The 19,008-nt window shown below is 34.9% G+C and overlaps 1 protein-coding gene across 2 annotated transcripts in view; it reads left to right on the top strand.

Moving 5' to 3' along the window:
* The window catches only part of LOC137809959 (pleckstrin homology (PH) domain-containing protein), a 74,698-nt gene that overhangs the window by 18,651 nt on the left and 37,039 nt on the right, over positions 1-19,008 (top strand). For both annotated transcript variants that reach the window (XR_016518310.1, XM_068611028.2), the window contains exons 20-32: positions 1,241-1,337; positions 1,442-1,540; positions 4,390-4,539; positions 4,615-4,689; positions 4,767-5,261; positions 5,340-5,813; positions 11,011-11,124; positions 11,193-11,377; positions 11,577-11,685; positions 16,523-16,666; positions 17,337-17,627; positions 18,005-18,649; positions 18,750-18,941. Coding sequence is in view for 1 of the 2 variants with exons in the window: in XM_068611028.2 (XP_068467129.2) it covers positions 1,241-1,337; positions 1,442-1,540; positions 4,390-4,539; positions 4,615-4,689; positions 4,767-5,261; positions 5,340-5,813; positions 11,011-11,124; positions 11,193-11,377; positions 11,577-11,685; positions 16,523-16,666; positions 17,337-17,627; positions 18,005-18,649; positions 18,750-18,941 (3,070 nt within the window). In the remaining variant the exon portion in view is untranslated. The remainder of the gene's footprint in view (positions 1-1,240; positions 1,338-1,441; positions 1,541-4,389; positions 4,540-4,614; positions 4,690-4,766; positions 5,262-5,339; positions 5,814-11,010; positions 11,125-11,192; positions 11,378-11,576; positions 11,686-16,522; positions 16,667-17,336; positions 17,628-18,004; positions 18,650-18,749; positions 18,942-19,008) is intronic.

Raw genomic sequence — 19,008 nt, 5'->3', positions numbered from 1 at the left:
TGTGTCAGCTTAAGGATGAGTCTTGTCAACATATCTTCTTGGAGTGTAAATATGCACATTGGGTATGGTCCTTGTGCTTCAAATGGATAGGTATCTCTTTTGTTCAACATAATGATTTAAATCTGCACTTTATGAGTTTTTATCTGAGCAATGCTAGTAAGAAGCAAAACCTGGTATGGAAAGGTGTTTGGGCATCTGTTATTAGGTGTATCTGGGACCAAAGGAACCTGATTGTATTAAAAAAAGGGCTAGTAGATGCGGAGGAGGTGTTTCAGAAGGCTCAACTCAAATCCTGGCTTTGGATGAAGCACAAGGTGCATTCCTTTTCTTATTCTTTCGTAGACTGGATTCTTAATCCAATGCTTTGCATTAGAAGTTATAATTAGGACTCCTAGATGTCAAGAATTTTAAGACTACGGCCTATACTGGATTTATAGTTGGTTGGAGGTGTTGGTGGGTTTGTCACGGCCTGCAGCTGGTGCAAGATTTGAAAGGACATATGTGCTTGTATGTCAGGGAGTCAAAAGGAATGTTAAGGACATGATGGAGGATTATGTTTTGATGTGTCTTATAATAAGACCAATAGAGGCAGGGTGTTTTTGATGGTTTTGTAGCTGCAGTTTGCAGTGCTTATAGCATTCTAATACGAGCACGATGCTAGCTGGAATAGGATGTCTAGCTTATGCAGCAAACATTATCTATCTATTGCTTCTGGGGTGTTTGTTCATCTCTTTTTTCTTGGAGATTCTTAATGTGGTTTGGTTTATGTAAAAGGGTTGAGATACCCCTTTTGTATCCCTCTTAATTTAATTTCATTCTTTGCTGATAAAAAAAAAAAGCTAGAGATAAAGATATTTCATAGTATATAAGTGGGTGTAAACTCCACCTTATAAGTCGGTTTTGTAAGATTGAGATATTCTTTAAGTTCACTTTTTAATATTTATCATAATAGGATTAAAAATATTTAATTTGATTATCAACAAAGTGAAATAGTTGAAAGGGTGAAGATTTTTATGTGTAAGCTGTATGCCGAGTCTTCAACTAATAAACTCTGTTAATAGAGTAGATGTTACTGAAATTACAATGAAATGACAACAAAAATGTACATATTGTTTTGTATCTAATAAGGCTTTCTTTCTTATTATGAAAGATCTTATTAAAGTGTTTTTCTAGTTTGTTTTCTACATCTTCGCTTGGTTTATAAATGCTATTAACAACCTATATAATCTTATTGTCATAGCCTACGAGGGAAGCAGGTATCTGAGGTTTCACAAGAGCTTGTTGGTAATGTACAACATGTTTTGGTTGTTTGTAGTCCTACACGATCCAACAATAAGGTAATTTTTTTTTTGTCATCCAGAAACCAGTGGTGGTAGCTTTTTGTTCGTTCCATCAAGGTTTGAATTTCTACTAATAGCAATAATTAAATGATTGGTTGTAGGTTGTCGAGGACACAAATGCACTAATTATACGTTGTGAATCTAAGGAGTCAATGAAAACCTGGCATAGTCGCTTACAAGGGGCTATTTATTATGCATCAGTTTGTTTTCTCCTTCCCTTTCTCTTGGTGTGTGTTTGTACGTGAATGTTGTGAATGGTTTTATACTTTTTCATAATTCTGATGTAATTTTGACGAATGGCATATGTATGTTTATGGTCTTGAAACATCATTTGCCCTTATCAATTTCTCTCAGTTTAGGAATTCGATATTGTTGGAGATCCCACATCGACTAGATTTGAGGACATTTCATATAAGTGGGTGCAAACCTCACCTTATAAGCCGGTTTTATGAGGTTGAGTTAGTCTTAAAGTCGACTGCTTAATATGGTATCCGAGCTATTTCGAGTTTATCCTAGCGAGTGTTTGGTGGGCTTATCAAGCCACCCACTATCGGGTCGGACCACCCATAATATGTTGTTCCACGCACGAGCTATCACTCTCGGCATGAGGGGGGTGTGTTGGAAATCCCACATCGACTAGAGATGAAGACATTTCATTGTATATAAATGGGTGCAAACCTCACTTATAAGCCGGTTTTATGAGGTTGAAGTCTACTTAATAAATATGGTAAATTTGTTTATTTAAGTTGCCCTAGCTTACTACCCTATAAGGAAAATAGAAGCTGTGTTAGAAATAGAAGAAAACAAAATTGATTTATTGACTGAGTCCATCTTTAATATGAGTTTTCTAGAAAAGTCTCAATTGTTACCAAAGAAATTGAGAAGGGGTCAAAAGATGATATTTGTGGGATCTTGTCCGGACTTAAGTGGACTTAAGTAGAAGAGGAGCCCAACCCAAAAAACTAGTCCATTGTGTGGGAAATCATCAAAGGTCATATACCACATTAAGGAACTCATCCTACTTAATGTAGAGCTCCTAATATTGTCACCCTCTTTTTGAGGACCATATCTATGGTGCCCAACTCTGAGTAGAAGCACTAGCAAGAACTAATTGTTCGGATTTAAGTACAAAAAGAGAGTCAGACCCAAGATACTAGTTCATTAGATGGAACAACCTCAAGTTTTAAGCACCTATCTAGTATACATAATATATGCAATTGCAATAACACAAATACTAAAAGATTACCTTTAGACACTTTAGATGCGTTATTAAATACAAGTTTTTAAATATTAAACTAGAAAGAAACCATTTATTGATTGTAAAGTGAATGAACATACAAAGAGAAATATCTCTAATAATAACATAGGAAGGGAAGAACGTCAACCAATCCACAAAAGAGAAGCTAATTAAATGAAAAAACCCTCGCACCCCATTGTGAGAACAAAGAAAAAGGTCGTGTAAGATGAGTAGTTAGGTTTTGATGGTATGTGCCTAGCGGAATAAGTCTTGAAGTAAATGGGCTTTGGTTTTTTCTTGAATTTCTTTTATGGAGCTTGATTTTAACCTGCAAAAACCAATGCATAGAATACCTACGCTCCCAAGTTTCTCATGATTTAGCTTGGAGATTTTTTGCAATTGAGGAGAAATTCAATTCTGCTTGTGATCTAACTCATGGGGCTATAAAATTGCAGAATTGGACAATTTCATTCCCAATTGTGACTACATTACCTCATCTATTTAGAGGCAACACACCTTAATTTTTTCTTGTAACTGTCTCGACCTATTGAACTAACTTACTAACTGAACTAAATGGCTAGGGCCTTAAACGTATCCATTAGAAAAACATTGTGTTTACTTCTTAGTAATTTTTGGGAAGTTCCACATCACTTGCCCCAAGTTGGTACTTATATTTTTGTTGGGCAACTTCGCTTGATGCCAATTAGTTTTAAGATAAAATCTATCAGAGCCTAGAGCCTATAGCTCATTATAGTAATAGACTTGCTTGGTTTGATAGGCATATGTGGAGAGTGTCGGGAATTCCCAAATCAGTTGGCTCAAGTCTTAGTGCGGCTTATATATTTGTTGGGCAACTTCGCTTAGTGCCAATTGGCTTTAAGATGAAATCTGATTATAATCCTCACTTGAACCATGTAAGATAAACAAAAAATTATTTGACTGATATCATTCACACCAATCACATTGTCATCATCTCTGTTTGTAATAATCAAATCCTTTAAAAGAACTAAATAAAAATACTTTGAAATGAATAAGAAGATTCTAATGGTAATTTTTTCAAATGGAGATATTTTGAATACTTTATGTTAATAATATGCCATTTACAACACTACCCCCTCAAGTTGGTAAATGAATATCAATCATTCTCAACTTGACTACAAGATCTTGGAATCTGAGGAAGCCCATGGGTGAAATTGTCTTCTTTAACCAACTAACATGGGTGAAATTGTCTTCTTTAACCAACTAACATCAATGACCGTGGCAAACAATGGTGGTTGCAGCTGTTAATGTGGCAGTGGAAAAGTGGCTCCAAGATCGGTAGGGTAGGTCTGATACTAACTTGAACTATGTGAAGAAAATAAAAAATTATTTTATTTACAACAATCACTTTTTACTTTCTCATCATCTCTATTTTGAATAATCAAATCCTCTAATATGATGAAATAAAAATATGTTGAAATGCATAGGAAGATTCTGTAGATATTTTTTCCTAATTACTATGGAGATATTGAGAATATTTTTATCCTTTGCTATTTACAACATCCTCAATTTATTTACTAATTAGTTTTTGGTTACTATGTGAAGTTTTTATTTTCTTAGATAAAAGATTTTGTAATTTTAAGTGGGCATTTGGTGACTGATTAATTAAGGGAAGTAGTTGTTTTCCCCCATAACTCTTTGGAAAATACAAAAGGAAAAGGACTTATTTCTCCAATATAAACAAATTCACAACCATTGTTGAATTAGTGTATCCAGTGTCATAGTTCTAACGTGTTTGAATTTTAAAAGTTGATATTTCACTTTTCTGTGCAGAATACAGCTCCAATTTCTGGTCTATCTGAAACCTCATCAGACCATGAGGATACTGAATCAGAACATGATATTGATGTAGGAATTGCTGAAAGATTGTTTGTAACCGGTGTTCTCGATGAATTAAAGATTTGCTTCAGTTATAGTTATCAGGTGGGCCTTTTGGCTTTTGTTGTATTAGTTTAAAATTGGAATTTCCACATGAACTAAAAATGTGTGTTGGTGTAGTCTGATCAGAGCATAACGAAGGTTCTTTTAAATGAAGAAAGACGATTATTTGAATTTCGGGCAATAGGCGGGCAGGTAAATAGCTGCTTTGTTGTTTTCTTAGCTGGATGGATGCTTTGATCTTCCCTTTTGAGGCATTTATATTTAAACAGGTGGAGGTTTCGATCAGAGACAATAACATTTATGTTGGAACTATCTTGAAATCTTTGGAAATAGAAGATTTAGTTTGCTGTAGTCAACTATTGTCCCAGCCTTGTTTTTTGGCAAGATCTTATATTGGGACTGCAGATGAAAATTCATTACTCTATAGTAACATGAGAAAATATGTTGAAAGTGGTGTATTGATCTCTACTGAAACTGATGATAAGTTTTATGAGGCACCCGAGACTTTAGCAGACAGTGTTGATTATTCTACGCAGTCTCCTGAAGGTACATCAGAATACCAGTCTAGTTCTGCCAGTGACATGCAATTTAATTATTCATCTCTGAAACCCCCAAAGTTTAGTCGTATTACCGGACTTCTACCTAGTGACTCTCCTTGTAGTAGGAAGGAGCTTGAACTCAATGACACATTGGAGAGTTTTGTTAAAGCTCAAATAATTATCTATGACCAGAACTCTTCTCAGTATAAGAATATAGACAAGCAGGTGGGTGTTGTTGGGTTTTAACAAATGGCCTTTAATTTAAATGATTTTTATCACTAAATATTTTATTTTTCATTTCAGGTGATAGTTACTCTAGCTACCTTGACATTTTTTTGTCGAAGACCAACAATCCTAGCCATTATGGAATTTATTAATTCTATTAATATTGAGGATAAGAACCTTGCAACTTCTAGAGATAGCTCTTCAACAGCCAGAATGAAAAATGATGTTGCAAGAGATGTGGATGATCGACAATCTACTGCTGTTGAGGATCATGCTGTTAAGGGTTTGTTTGGAAAAGGTAAATCCAGAGTTATGTTCAATCTGACATTAAAAATGGCACAGGCTCAAATCCTTTTGATGAAGGAAGATGAAACCAAGCTTGCTTGTTTGTTTCAAGAGAGTTTGCTTACAGACATCAAGGTGTTCCCTTCCTCCTTTAGTATTAAAGCAGCATTGGGGAATCTAAAAATTAGTGATAATAGCCTACCTAGCAGTCATTTATATTACTGGGCATGCGATATGAGAAATCCTGGGGGCAGATCTTTTGTGGAGGTACTTCTTTGTCCTAGCTTTCAATGTTTCATTTTAAAATGTGATCCAAGTATTTCATGTTGTTATTTATTTTAATGTACTTCCTTTGGTTAAACCGGAATGCTCAGATTTCTAAAGGAAGTTTTTTTCCTATTCTTAATCTGTTAGATTGTTCACTTGTTCTTTCTTTGGGGTTCACCTCATGGATGATTCTGGAATCTTTTTCGCTTTATTCTTGGAATCATGATTCTCACTACTATTCAGGTTCTCTCAGTTTGGAATATATTTTGAGCTCCTTGGGAACACTTATGTTGTTCAACCTTTGATTAATTTTTTTTAAATGGATTTGCAAAATTTATTCAGCATTTTCTAGTATTTGACTGACAGGATTGGAGTTTTGATCTTTCATTGAGGTTATGGGGTAGGGTTATATGCGCTCGACCTTTCTGGTGATTTTGTGTAGTCCTTTTAACATGTTTTCCATTTTGATAATCAAATGCATTGGCCAGCTTGGTTGTAATTTTAGGCCTTCGAGGCTCATTTTTTATACTTTCTATGTTTAGGTGGATATCGTATCCTCTTGTGTTGTAATATAACCTTTTTGATAATTTTCATACTTTATCTCATTTTGTTTTCTTCAAACAATCTTTGTTTGCCTACAAAAGGTGTTAAATTGATTATCAGTATTTTGTTGATTTGCTCCATATTTCTATTAGATTTGGTGTTACTTGGCAAGACTAATTTAAGTATTTAGTTAGCAAATTTACACATGACTCATTCAGTTTTGTTTTTATTTATTAAAGGAAAAGAAAGAATAAAGTAAATTCCTTGTGTATATTGAACACATAGGGTTATGTTTATATAGGAAAAGAAACATATGGGCTAAGCCCATTACATAAATATGAAATATCTAATAATATCTAATTAAATCTAATAATATTTAACACTCCCCTCAAGCTGCTGCATATAGATCATATGTACCTAACTTGTTACAAATGTAATCAATCCTAGTAAAAATATCTGCTAATTGATTATTTGAATTAACAAACTTAGTCTTGATATCTCCCGGTATAATCTTTTCTCAAATGAAATGACAATCAATCTCAATATGTTTGGTCTTTTCATGAAAAACTAGATTTGAGCTAAATGAAGAACAATCTGATTATCACATATAAGTGTGTCATTTGAGTAACCTCTCCAAATTGCAAAGTAATTGTTTAAGCCAAATAAGCTCACAAGTAGCCGAGGCCATAGCTTTATATTCTGCTTCTGCACTAGATCTCACCACAACACTTTGTTTCTGGCTCTTCCAAGAGATTAAGTTATTACCAATGGAGTCACAATAACCAGAAGTTGATCTTCTATCAGATAGAGATCCTGCCCAATCAGCATCTGAATAACAAACGACTTTAGTATGGTTATTATGACCATATAACAAACCTTTTCTAGGAGAGTTTTTAATGTACTTTAGTAAATGAATGACTGCATTCCAATGATCTTCAAATGGAGAATTAAGAAATTGACTCACTACACCAACTGCAAAGGAAATATTAGGACGAGTAACAGTGAGATAGTTCAATTTTCCAACTAATCTCCTGTACTTCTTAGGATCTGAGAGAGGCTCCCCTAATTGAGTAGAAGCTTGACATTGGGATCCATGGGAGTATCAACAGATTTCGAATTCATCAACCCAATTTCCTCCAAAATATCAAATGCGTATTTTCTTTGAGAGATGACAATACCAGTATTGGATTGTGCTACCTCAATCCCCAAGAAATATCTTAGTTTGCCAAGATTTTTGGTCTGAAAGTTTTGACAAAGGTGTTGTTTTACTTGTGAGATGTCATTGTGATCACTGCTTGTAAGAACAATGTGATCAACATATACTACAAGATAGAAACACCCAACACTCGAGTGGCAATAAAAAATTGAATAATCTATTTCACTGGGAGTCATACCAAACTGTTGAACAACATTGCTAAATTTTTCAAACCAAACCCTAGGAGACTGCTTGAGGCCATATAAGAATTTTTGAAGACGACATACCAATCCAGAAGACTCCCCCTGAGCAACAAAATCGGGAAGTTGCTCCATATTAATATCTTTCTGCAAATCCCCATTTAGAAAAGCATTTTTGACATCCAGTTGAAAAAGAGGCCATTGTTGAAGAGCAGCCATAGCTATGAATAAGCAAACAAAAACCATCTTTGCCACTGGAGAAAAAATATCACCATAGTCTAAACCAAAAATTTGGATATAACCCTTAACCACAAGTCGAGCTTTGAGACGATCAATAGTACCATAAGGACCAACTTTGATAGCAAGAATCCAGCTGTAATAGTCTATGGTAACTCAAAGCAGTATAATGTGGAGAGGGATTATGGGTAAAACGTAGACCTTTATGGATAGCAAAAGGAAGATCAGGTTCAACTGTTGGAGTTGGAGGGGGATGAGCTGTTAGCACCAGAAGAGAGTCAGATGATAAGCGATGAGACGTTTGATGACGACTATACACCTGAAGAGTTGGTGGTGGTGGTGAATCGTTAGGTGCACTAGGCACAACAAGAGCAATAGATGAAGACATAGAAAGAGAAGGACAAGACTTAAAGTAAAGTGAAGATTCACTTAAGGCGACATTTACTGAAAAAGGCGAGAAACATTTATATCCTTTTTGTGATCTAGTGAATCCTTAAAAGACACATTTGTGTGACTTAGGAGATAATTTATGGACCCAAACTTTGGGAGGTAAAGAGTGGAGAGGGTCATGTGAAAATAAAATAAAATGAGAAATTTTGTCATCTAAAACTGAAGGTGGCATGCGATTAATGAGATAACATGCACTAAGAACATCATCACCCCAAAAACGCTAAGGAACATCACCATGGATTAAAATAGTACGAGTTGTTTCAACAAGATTTCTATTCTTGCGCTCAGTTATCCCATTTTGTTGAGGTGTATAAGCACACGAAGTTTGATGAAGAATACCATGAGAAGTCATAAAATTTTTAGAAGAATGAGAAAGATACTCATGTCCATTATCACTACACAATTTTAATGGAAATTTCAAATTGATTTTTAATTTCATTGTAAAATATTTGAAATATAGAAAACAACTCAGAACAGTTTTTCATTAAAAATACCAAATTACATCTTAAATAATTATCTATAAAAGTAACAAAATACTAAAATCCTAAATTAGACTTAATACAACTTGGTCCCCAAATGTTAGAGTGAACTAAGGCAAAAGGAGATGAAGTACGTTGTGAGACACTACTAGGAAAAGAATTACAAATGTGCTTCCCTAACTGACACGATAAAGTAGACACATTAGACAAACTTGGAACAAGTTGTTGCATCTTGGCAATACTAGGATGACCCAACCGAGCGTGAATGAGAGATGGAGAATCCATAATCGCGCCAACATGTGTAAAGATCTGCAGTTGATAAAGTCCATGAGACTCACATCGGTGCTTGAACTCCAGTCCTGTAAAGAAACAGAATCTTTGGTAAAAGAAATAACACAATTAAAGGAACAAGTGAGACGACTAATGGATAATAAGTTAAATGGAAACCCAGGAACAAGGAATATTATCAATAGATAAAGAAGGAAAAAGATTAATAGTACCAACACCATGTGATGGTACCTTATATCCATTGGCCATGGTAATTGAAGGTAAATATCCTGTAATAGATAGGGAAGAGAAAAAGGATTTATTACCAATGTGATATGTGGCACCTGAATCTAGAACCCAAGGGCCAAGGATAGTGGAGTGAGTGAGGCCAACAAAAGATGTACCTGAATGTGCAACAAAAGTCGTGGAACTAGGGTTCTGACAATCCTTATACCATTTAAGAAATTCAAAATAGCAGGTTGGCCTGGGGTATCAATTGAAGTATGGTCCACAGTAGAAGGTTGCATAGGGGTAGTTTGAGCCACCGCAACAGATTTAGGAGGACGACCATATAAGACATAACATTTGAAAATTTTGTGGCCAAGTTTGCCACAATGGTCACACTTGTGACGCCCTTTACCCAGCTTGTGAGAGCGAGTACGATCATTATGCTAAGAGACTAAAGCAGAAGAGTCATCAACATGAGACGTGATATCAGTGGTGTGTTTACCTGGCACACGTAGAAGGGTAGAACAAGTGGAAGTAAAATTGGACACGATAGGAGATCCCAAAATTTGATCACAAACATGAGAATAATCATCAGGAAGGCCATGCAAACCCAAAAACATGAAGAACTTGGATCTTTGTTCTAGTTCTTGAGAAGAAGTGGGGGCAAGAGGTAATAACTCATTAATATCATTAAGAAGAGCATGAAGTTTACCCAGATATTCCGCTAGTGTACCATTAAGATGTTGGGTGCAACAACTGTGAGAAGATTTTGACACACCATAAAGACATTGAGTATCATTGGTGTATATTAATGTTGCTTGTTCCCAAACTTCTGAACATGTTACGAAAAAATTGTTTTAAAGATGAGTGAATGGTAGTTTTGATAACAATGCATAATTGAACATCAATTTTGAACCTATGGGAAACCTCATTTTCAGCAACATTAGGATGGACATGATGATCAACGACTCTTGAGCCATAATTTAATATCTGATGCACAAGTGTCATAATTGGTTCCATCCAATTTGTCAATGGAGAGATGAACATTGACATAATTAGTATAAATAGACGGATCCGGCATAAGGACAGCTGAAGAAACCACAGTTGCAGCGGCAGCAGAAGAAGCCACAGTTGCAGCAGAAGAAGCCATAAAGGATAAGGACAAATCCAGTCACCGGTCAATTGGCGGAAACAACAAAGATGAAAGCTCCGACAGCGATTCCGGCAGTGGCTCCGGCGAGATTCCAGCAACGGCTCGGCGAGGCGGTGTGGCGGTGGCTGAAAAATTCCAGGGAAAAGTGGGTTCACCAATAAAAATTGAATCCTAACCCTATGCTTTAGATACCATATTAAAGAAAAAGGAAGAATAGGGTAAATCTCTTGTGTAATATATAAGGTTATGTTTATATAAAAAAAGAAATATATGGACTACCATTATATAAATATGAAATATCTAATAATAATATAATAATATTTAATTATATCTAACATTATTAATAAACATAAAAGAGAAAAAAATGATAAACCTTTACTTTATAACTTTCAGTGTTTAGTTTTGCTATAGTGAGCTTACTGTTGATTTCTTATTGACCATGTAGTTGGAATTTACATCATTTAGCAATGATGATGAAGACTATGAAGGTTATGATTTCAGTCTTTTTGGAGAGCTTTCAGAAGTGCGCATTGTGTATCTAAATCGATTCTTGCAGGAGGTATTTACCAATTGGGTCAGCTTTGTGAATTTTATTATAAAGGTTTCTTGAGTCTGAAATGCATGCAGGTTGTTGGCTACTTAATGGGTCTAGTTCCAGAAGGCCCAAAGAGTGTCGTCAAAGTAACAGATCAAGCAACAAATTCAGAGAAATGGTTTTCAGCTAGCGAAATTGAAGGATCGCCTGCTGTGAAGTTTGATCTTTCTCTCAAGAAGCCTATAATATTAATGCCACAAAGGACAGATAGCCTTGAGTAAGCTGAAGAATTTAGTTTTCCTTTTCACTTATAACTTCTCTGAATATCGATTTCACATTTGTTTTTACATCAGACACACTGTGTTGTATAGTTGTTGTTAATGGGACACTTAATCTAACAGCGTCCGCTGTTAAGTAATGGATCAAGTGTGGTTTTCCTTCCTTATATATCAGTTATTGATATTTCTTTGATGCAGTTTTTTGAAGCTTGACATTGTCCATATAACTGTGAAGAACACATTTCAGTGGATTGGTGGAAGTAAAAGTGAAATTAATGCAGTACACTTGGAAACTTTGACTGTCCAGGTGAGATTGGTTGCTCATAATATGATTAATTTTCAGGTTATAGAGTATTAGGATATATCAGAATAAAGAATATAAAAGATGTTCTTTTCTCTGCATGTATATTTTTGTTCCACTAGCACAATATTCTCCTTTAGTTTGTTATTTTTAACTGTCCCTTTTCACTGAGTCTATTTTGGTTTTTTTGGTCATTTTTGCTTTCATGGGTAGTTACTATAATACTCCCTTTGTATTTATCTATACACTTGATAAAAATAATAAAATATTACATCCTTTAATATTTTCTTTATGATGGTAGCTAGAGCCTTCCATCCTCGTGTGCATGGCTACCGCTAATACCATCACATCCATACCTTATCCCTTTCCCACTTCCCTTATTAAAAAACATGATGCCGCCAACTAATTTATGTGGCGTCAACAAGTTGAGCATGTTACTAAATCATATAGACCTAAGGTATTCGTTGCTAATCCTACTATTGCTCTGTGATATCTCTATGATCAAGATTGTGATGTTGATCATCTCTATGATGGAGGTCGTGATGTTGATCATCTCGATGATCGAGATCGTGATGTTGATCATCTCGATGATCGAGATCGTGATGTTGATTGGGTGAATCTTGCATATGAACCTTGGGAACTTTAGCATCAAATGCTTTTTACATGGTTATAATCAACATTATTGAATTCAATTCTCTCTTGTGTTATTAGTCCAACACACTCTTTTCAGATTTGGGACACAATTCAAAAGTACTCAAGCTATCACACCTAACTCTATGCTTGCCAACACATCTTCTCAAGATGGTGTGAATTCTACATGGATTCCTAATTATGGTGCTTCTTTTCATGTTATTAGGGAGTCATAAATTATACATCAACTTGGTCAAGCTAGAGTTGTTGTTCATAGAGTTATTATTAACCCAAATCTTTTTGTTCAATTGTAAAAACGAAAAACTATGAGTTGAGCTTGAGTTCATAGAGAGAGAAACTTCAAGCTTTCAAGCTATAATCTCTGTTCATAGTGAATTTTGTCGTGGAAGTAGATTGAAGTTCTGAAGTTCGTTAACATTTCCACATTATTTTGTGTGATTCTTTCTTGCTCTTAGTTTACCTTCTACCATTATCATTTGTGGATTCTCTTTGCTATCGGATTGTCGTTTGAGTGGTACATGCTTTTGCAGTGAGTTTGTTAGACCTATTCTACAAAAAATTAGTGTGGTGAGCAAGGTTATCAAACTCGAGAGTCTCTGTAAATTTGACTGATAAACTCATAAGAGTTTACTTCATATGAAAAAAATATTTCAATGATATAATTAATATCCTTCTTATCATTTTTCTTCTATTTGGCTTGACATTAATGAATATTATGATATTGTTTTAGATAATACTTTCTGGACTGTTGGAAGGGGTGATCAAGTTAATTTATGAAATGATTATAGTGTTCTTCTAAATGTCATTTATTATTGGGTGCTTTGGAAGAGTTAGTCTTACCTTTATTGTTGCTAATGGTTGGAACGACTCTTGGTATTTATTAAAATAAAGGAAGGAGAAAAACATAGGGTTATTGTTGCTAATGGTTGGAACGACTCTTGGTATTTATTAAAATAAAGGAAGGAGAAAAACATAGGGTTATCTCTATATAGAGAAATATGGGCTAAGCCCATTACATAGAAATATCTAACAATAATGATATCTTATAATATCTAACATTCCCCTTCAAGCTAGTGCATATAGATTGTATGTACTTAACTTGTTACAAATAAAATCAATCCTAGGTCCTCGTAAGGATTTACTAAAAATATCTACCAATTGATCATTTGAATTAACAAACTCAGTCTTGATATCTTCTGATACAATCTTTTCTCGAATAAATGACAATTAATCTCAATATGTTTGGTCATTTCATGAAAAACTGGATTTTGCTTCTGCAATTGATCTCGCCACAACACTTTGTTTCTTGCTCTTCCAGGAAATCAAGTTATTACCAATATCATCAACATATATTACGAGATAAATACACTCAACACTCGAGTGACAGTAAAAAACTAAATGATCTGCTTCACTGCGAGTCATACCAAACTGTTGAACAACATTGCTAAATTTTGCAAACCAAGCCTTAGAAAACTGCTTGAGACCATATAAGGACTTGCGAAGGCGACATACCAATTCAGAAGGCGACATACCAATTCAGAAGACCCCCTTAAGCAACAAAGCTGGAGGTTGCTCAATACAAATTTCTTATACCCATTAGGAAAGACATTATCCACTCGATAAAGAGGCCATTTTTGAAGTGAAGCCATGGCTATGAGTAAACGAACAAAAGCCATCTTTGCCTCTGGAGAAAAAGTATCATTATAAAAATTTGGGTATAATCCTTGGCCACAAGACGAACTTTGAGACGATCAATAGTACCACAAGCACTAACTTTGATAGCAAAAATCCACCAGCAACCAACAACAGATTTCCCAAAAGATAGAAGAATGAGTTCCCAAGTTCTATTATTGTGAAGTGCACTCATTTCATCAAGCATGACCTAATGCCAACCATGATAGGTTAAGACATCACCTATAGATACAATAAAAACAGATGAAAGATAGGTATAAAAAGATTGAGATAGTCTATGGTAACTCAAATTAATATAAGGTGGAAGGTATAAAAAGATTGAGATAGTCTATGGTAACTCAAATTAATATAAGGTGGAGAGGGATTACGGGTAAAATGTATATCTATACGGATGGCAATGAGAAGATTAGGTTAAACTGTTGGAGTCGGAGAGGGTGAAAGGTGTTGGCACTGAAAGAGAGTCATTTGATGGACGAAACTCACTTGAAGAGTTGGTGGAGGTGGTGAATCTTTAGGTGCACTAGGCACAACGAGAGGATTGCAAACAACAAGAATAGTAACTTGATTAGATGGAGATACAAAACGAGGAGAAGACTTAAAATAAAGGGACGACTCATTGAAAGAGACATCTACTAAAATAAAATAGCGGTTAAGAAAAGGTGAAAAACATTTATATCCTTTTTTATGATAAAGTGAAATTTAAAAGAGAAACATTTATATCCTTTTTTATGATAAAGTGAACTTTAAAAAGACTCATTTGTGTGAACTAGGAGATAATTTATTGAGACCAAGACTATAATTATGAACAAAGCATGTGGACCCAAGAACTTTGGGAGGTAAGGGGGTGGAGAGGGTCATAAGGAAATAAAATAGAATGGAAAGTTTTGTTATCTAAAATTGAAGATGACATGCGATTAATGAGATAACACGCACTAAGAACAACCTCCCACCAAAAACACGAGGAACCTATGTATCAAGTTGTGTAGTGATGCCTAACATGGAAGCTTCTATTTAAAAAAACAACTCAGAACAATTTTTTATTAAAAACACCCAAGTAGATCTTGAATAATTATCAATAAAAGTAACAAAATACTAAAATCTTATATTAGACTTAATACGACAATGTCCCAAATGTTAAGAGTGAACTAAAGGAAAAAGGGATGAAGCACGTTGTGAGACATTACTAGGAAAAGAACTATGAATGTGTGTCCCTAACTGACATGACTCACACGTTAAACTTGATAAATTAGACAAACTTGGAACAAGCTCCTGCATTTTAGCAAGACTAGGATGACCTAATAAAATATGAATGAGAGATAGAGATTCCATAATCCTACCAACATGTGTAGAGATTTTTAAAGCTCATGAGATTCACATCCGATGCCAATTAGAACTCCGGCCTTGTAAATAAACAAATCGACTAATGGATAATAAGTTAAATGGAGACTTAGATAAAGAAGGAATAAAAGTAATGGTACCAACACCATGCAATGAAACCCTAGATCCATTGGCAATGGTAATTAAAGGTAAATAACTCGTAGTAGACAAGGAAGAGGAAAAAGATTTATTACCAATAATGTGAACTATGGCACTTGAGTCTAAAACTCAAGGGCCGCCATGGAAGTTGAGTGAGTGAGTCCGGCAAAAGATGTAATTGTGAGTGCAACAGAAGGAGTAAAACTATTTATTGAAAATAACATGTTGTCCTAATCTATCAGATGAAAGAGGACCCACAATAGATGTTTGGAGGGAGAAATTTGGACAAGAGGCATAGTGACAGCGGAAGAAACCTTAGATGTCAAGGGGGGATCCAGTCGCCAGCCATAGCTGAAATAACTTGGATTCAAGCACTGCTGCAGGAACTTCATGTTCCCTTTTCTACTCATCTTAGTATGTGACAATCAAAGTGCAGTGGTTACTCACAACCCTATTTTCATAGTCCCACTAAAAGCACGGAAGTTGATGTCGTTTTTGTTTGTCACAAAGTTCTCTCCAAACAATTTCAAATATATTATATTGCATTCTTGGATCAATGGGTAGATTTGCTGACAAAGCTTCTTTCTCCAACCAGATTTGTTTTGATCAAAGACGAAACTCAATGCGATAGACATTTCTCATGAACCTACACCTTAGCTTTGTGGACGATATTAGTACAGAGAATATAAAAGATATTCTTTTCTCTCTGAATCTTTCTGTTACACTAGAAGAATATTCCTCTTTAGTTTGTTATTTCCAACTGTCCCGTTTTGGTCTTTGTGTCATTTTACTTTCAAGGGTAGCTACTACTGTAAATGCTCTCTTTGTATTCAACTTTACGCATGACATAAATAATAAATTCTTACATCCTTTTATCTTTTATCTAAGATAGAAACTTGGTTAGAAAGGATCTTCAAGTGTTCCTTGGCTCCCTTGCTTATGTGGTCACTTCGATATTAAATTTATTTTGGGCTTATTGTGTCCTGCATTTTAAACCATTTTGTTTTAACATGATCGGGTTTAGGTTGAAGAAATCAATTTGAATGTTGGAACTGGATCAGACATAGGTGAAAGCATAATTCAGGATGTGAATGGGCTATCTGTGACTATTCACCGGTCGCTTCGAGACTTGTTAGGTCAATTTCCAAGTATTGAAGTCATAGTCAAGGTAATATATTTCTTTTTCTTGTGGAATGTTTTGTGAAAGTGGGATTGCCTTACTTAAAAATATTAGTGAGTATTTCAGTTATTTTTTGTTCTTAGTATACTTGTTTTTTATAGATTTATTTACTCATTTGGTCGATATACTTGCACAATCCTTACACTTTAGTCCCTACCTGTAACGTTTCTAATTTCAATGCATACACCTTTTAACCCATATTAGTTCCTGTTATCTAAAACTGTAGGAATTAAAACAGAAAAAGTATATGTGCATGGATTGAATGAGTTTAAAGTTATGTGTAGAGACTAAATTGAGTTAGAAATATATGTATAGGGACTAAAATGAGCTGTTTTTAAAGTCCCTATAGTTACACAATTTTTATGCTTTATTCCTTACAGTTAAAAGTTGTTAATATTAATCCATAATATACTTCTTAATTCTTTTTTTTTTGTCATTTTGAGTTTTACGGAGTAAAACAAATTAAAAAGTGTGTATGAACTGAGTTAAAAATTATAGTAGGGACAATATATATTTATGGGGACTAAAATTAGTTGTTTTTGAATATCAAGAATAAATGTAGGAACTGTGCAAGTATAGCCAAATAACTAATTAAACCTTATTTCTATTAGCTTGCTGTATTAAAATCTGTCTTGTATTGGATGTTGTGGTTCTACAGATTGAAGAGTTAAAGGCGGAAGTGTCAAATAAAGAATATGAAATTATTACTGAGTGTGCTGTTTCTAACATTTCTGAAGTTCCCGATATTCCTCCCGCGCTGAATCAATATTCCTCCTTGACATTAAATGATACCACAGGAGATATTGTCCCTGAGGTTACAAATAGTGTTGATTCAGGGACCACCAATGTTCAAGCCTCTGTTCTGCTGAAACTCTGTGTGTCCATTAATCTCGTTGAGTTGAGCTTATATACGGGGTTAACTAGAGATTCATCTCTAGCTACTGTACAGGTACTAATAGAATATATGTGTGTGTAGCTTACTGCTATGTTAAATAGTTGAGAAAAGAGAAAAGCTGTAAAGCTAATAGACTATAGTGTTTGTTTAGTAGCTTAATGAAATTATTTTCTTTATAATTATTACCCACACTATATAGTTAGTTATACATTTTCCTCTGTACATGACAGCCAGATTAAATTAGGATAAATTAGGATTGTTGAGATTGATCAATAAAGATTGGGTGAGTGGCTTAATTAATTAGGATAAAACACTTTTCTAGCAGAAACTTTAGGGACTTAATTTCTCTAAAACAAGATGGAGTTGACTAAGTTCAATAAAATAAAGAACTTTATTTTGCTTGGCTCAGTCTGTGGTTTTCCCTTGTGCAGGTCAGCAGTGCCTGGCTGCTGTATAAGTCCAGCTCATCAGGAAATGGATTCCTCTCTGCAACACTGCAAGGTTTCAGTGTGTTTGACAACCGTGAGGGAGTTGAACAGGAATTTCGATTAGCTATCGGAAAGCCTGACAATGTTGGAGCCAATCCTCTTCATAGTTCTTCATATAATCAAAACCAGGATTCAGTTGATAGTAGCTTAATTAAGGGAAATAATTTTAATCTAGTTCAGACAATGCTCATTGTTGATGTGAAATTTGGGCAGAATTCTACATTTGTTTCTTTGTGTGTCCAGAGGCCTCAGTTGCTTGTTGCACTAGATTTTCTTCTTGCTGTAGTCGAGTTTTTTGTTCCAACTGTCAGTAGTATGCTATCAGTTGAAGAAAGTAGGTCTGAAATGCTGGAAGCTATCATCATTGATCAACCTGTCTACAAGCAACCTTGTACTGAATTTTCCCTATCACCTCAAAAGCCTTTAATAGTTGATGATGATGGTTTTGATCATTTCATTTACGATGGTGATGGTGGAATATTATATCTAAAGGACAGGCAGGGTTTTAATCTCACAGCATCTAGCACAGAGGTTATAATATACATTGGAAATGGGAAGACGTTGCAGTTCAGAAATGTTGTTATTAAGGTCATAGTCTCAATTTATCAAATTTTTTGTCGATGGGCCGTACAGATTATATAAATTTGTGGTGCCCAATAAACTAATTACCTTGTTTTTATTTTTGCAGAGTGGACCGCATTTGGATTCCTGTGTATTTCTTGGATCAGGCAGTAGCTATTCAGCTTTAGCGGATGATCATGTGTACTTGGAAGAATTAGTTGAAAGCCCTCAGTCTAGTTCTTTGAGAGGAACTGTGGACGAAGTACTATGTCAGAATAATGCTGTTAATAACTCCACAGAACTGATCATCGAGCTTCAGGTTAAGTGTTGCTTCAGTTAACTACTCATGGATTTGTGTATGATTGATTCTAAATGAAATATGGGTT

This window comes from Phaseolus vulgaris, chromosome 2 (genome assembly GCF_051622355.1).
Source record: "Phaseolus vulgaris cultivar YP4 chromosome 2, ASM5162235v1, whole genome shotgun sequence".
In the NCBI taxonomy this organism is placed as follows: domain Eukaryota; kingdom Viridiplantae; phylum Streptophyta; class Magnoliopsida; order Fabales; family Fabaceae; genus Phaseolus; species Phaseolus vulgaris.
The sequence above is the reverse complement of the archived record's forward strand: the minus strand, read 5'-3'. Positions and strand labels throughout refer to the sequence as shown.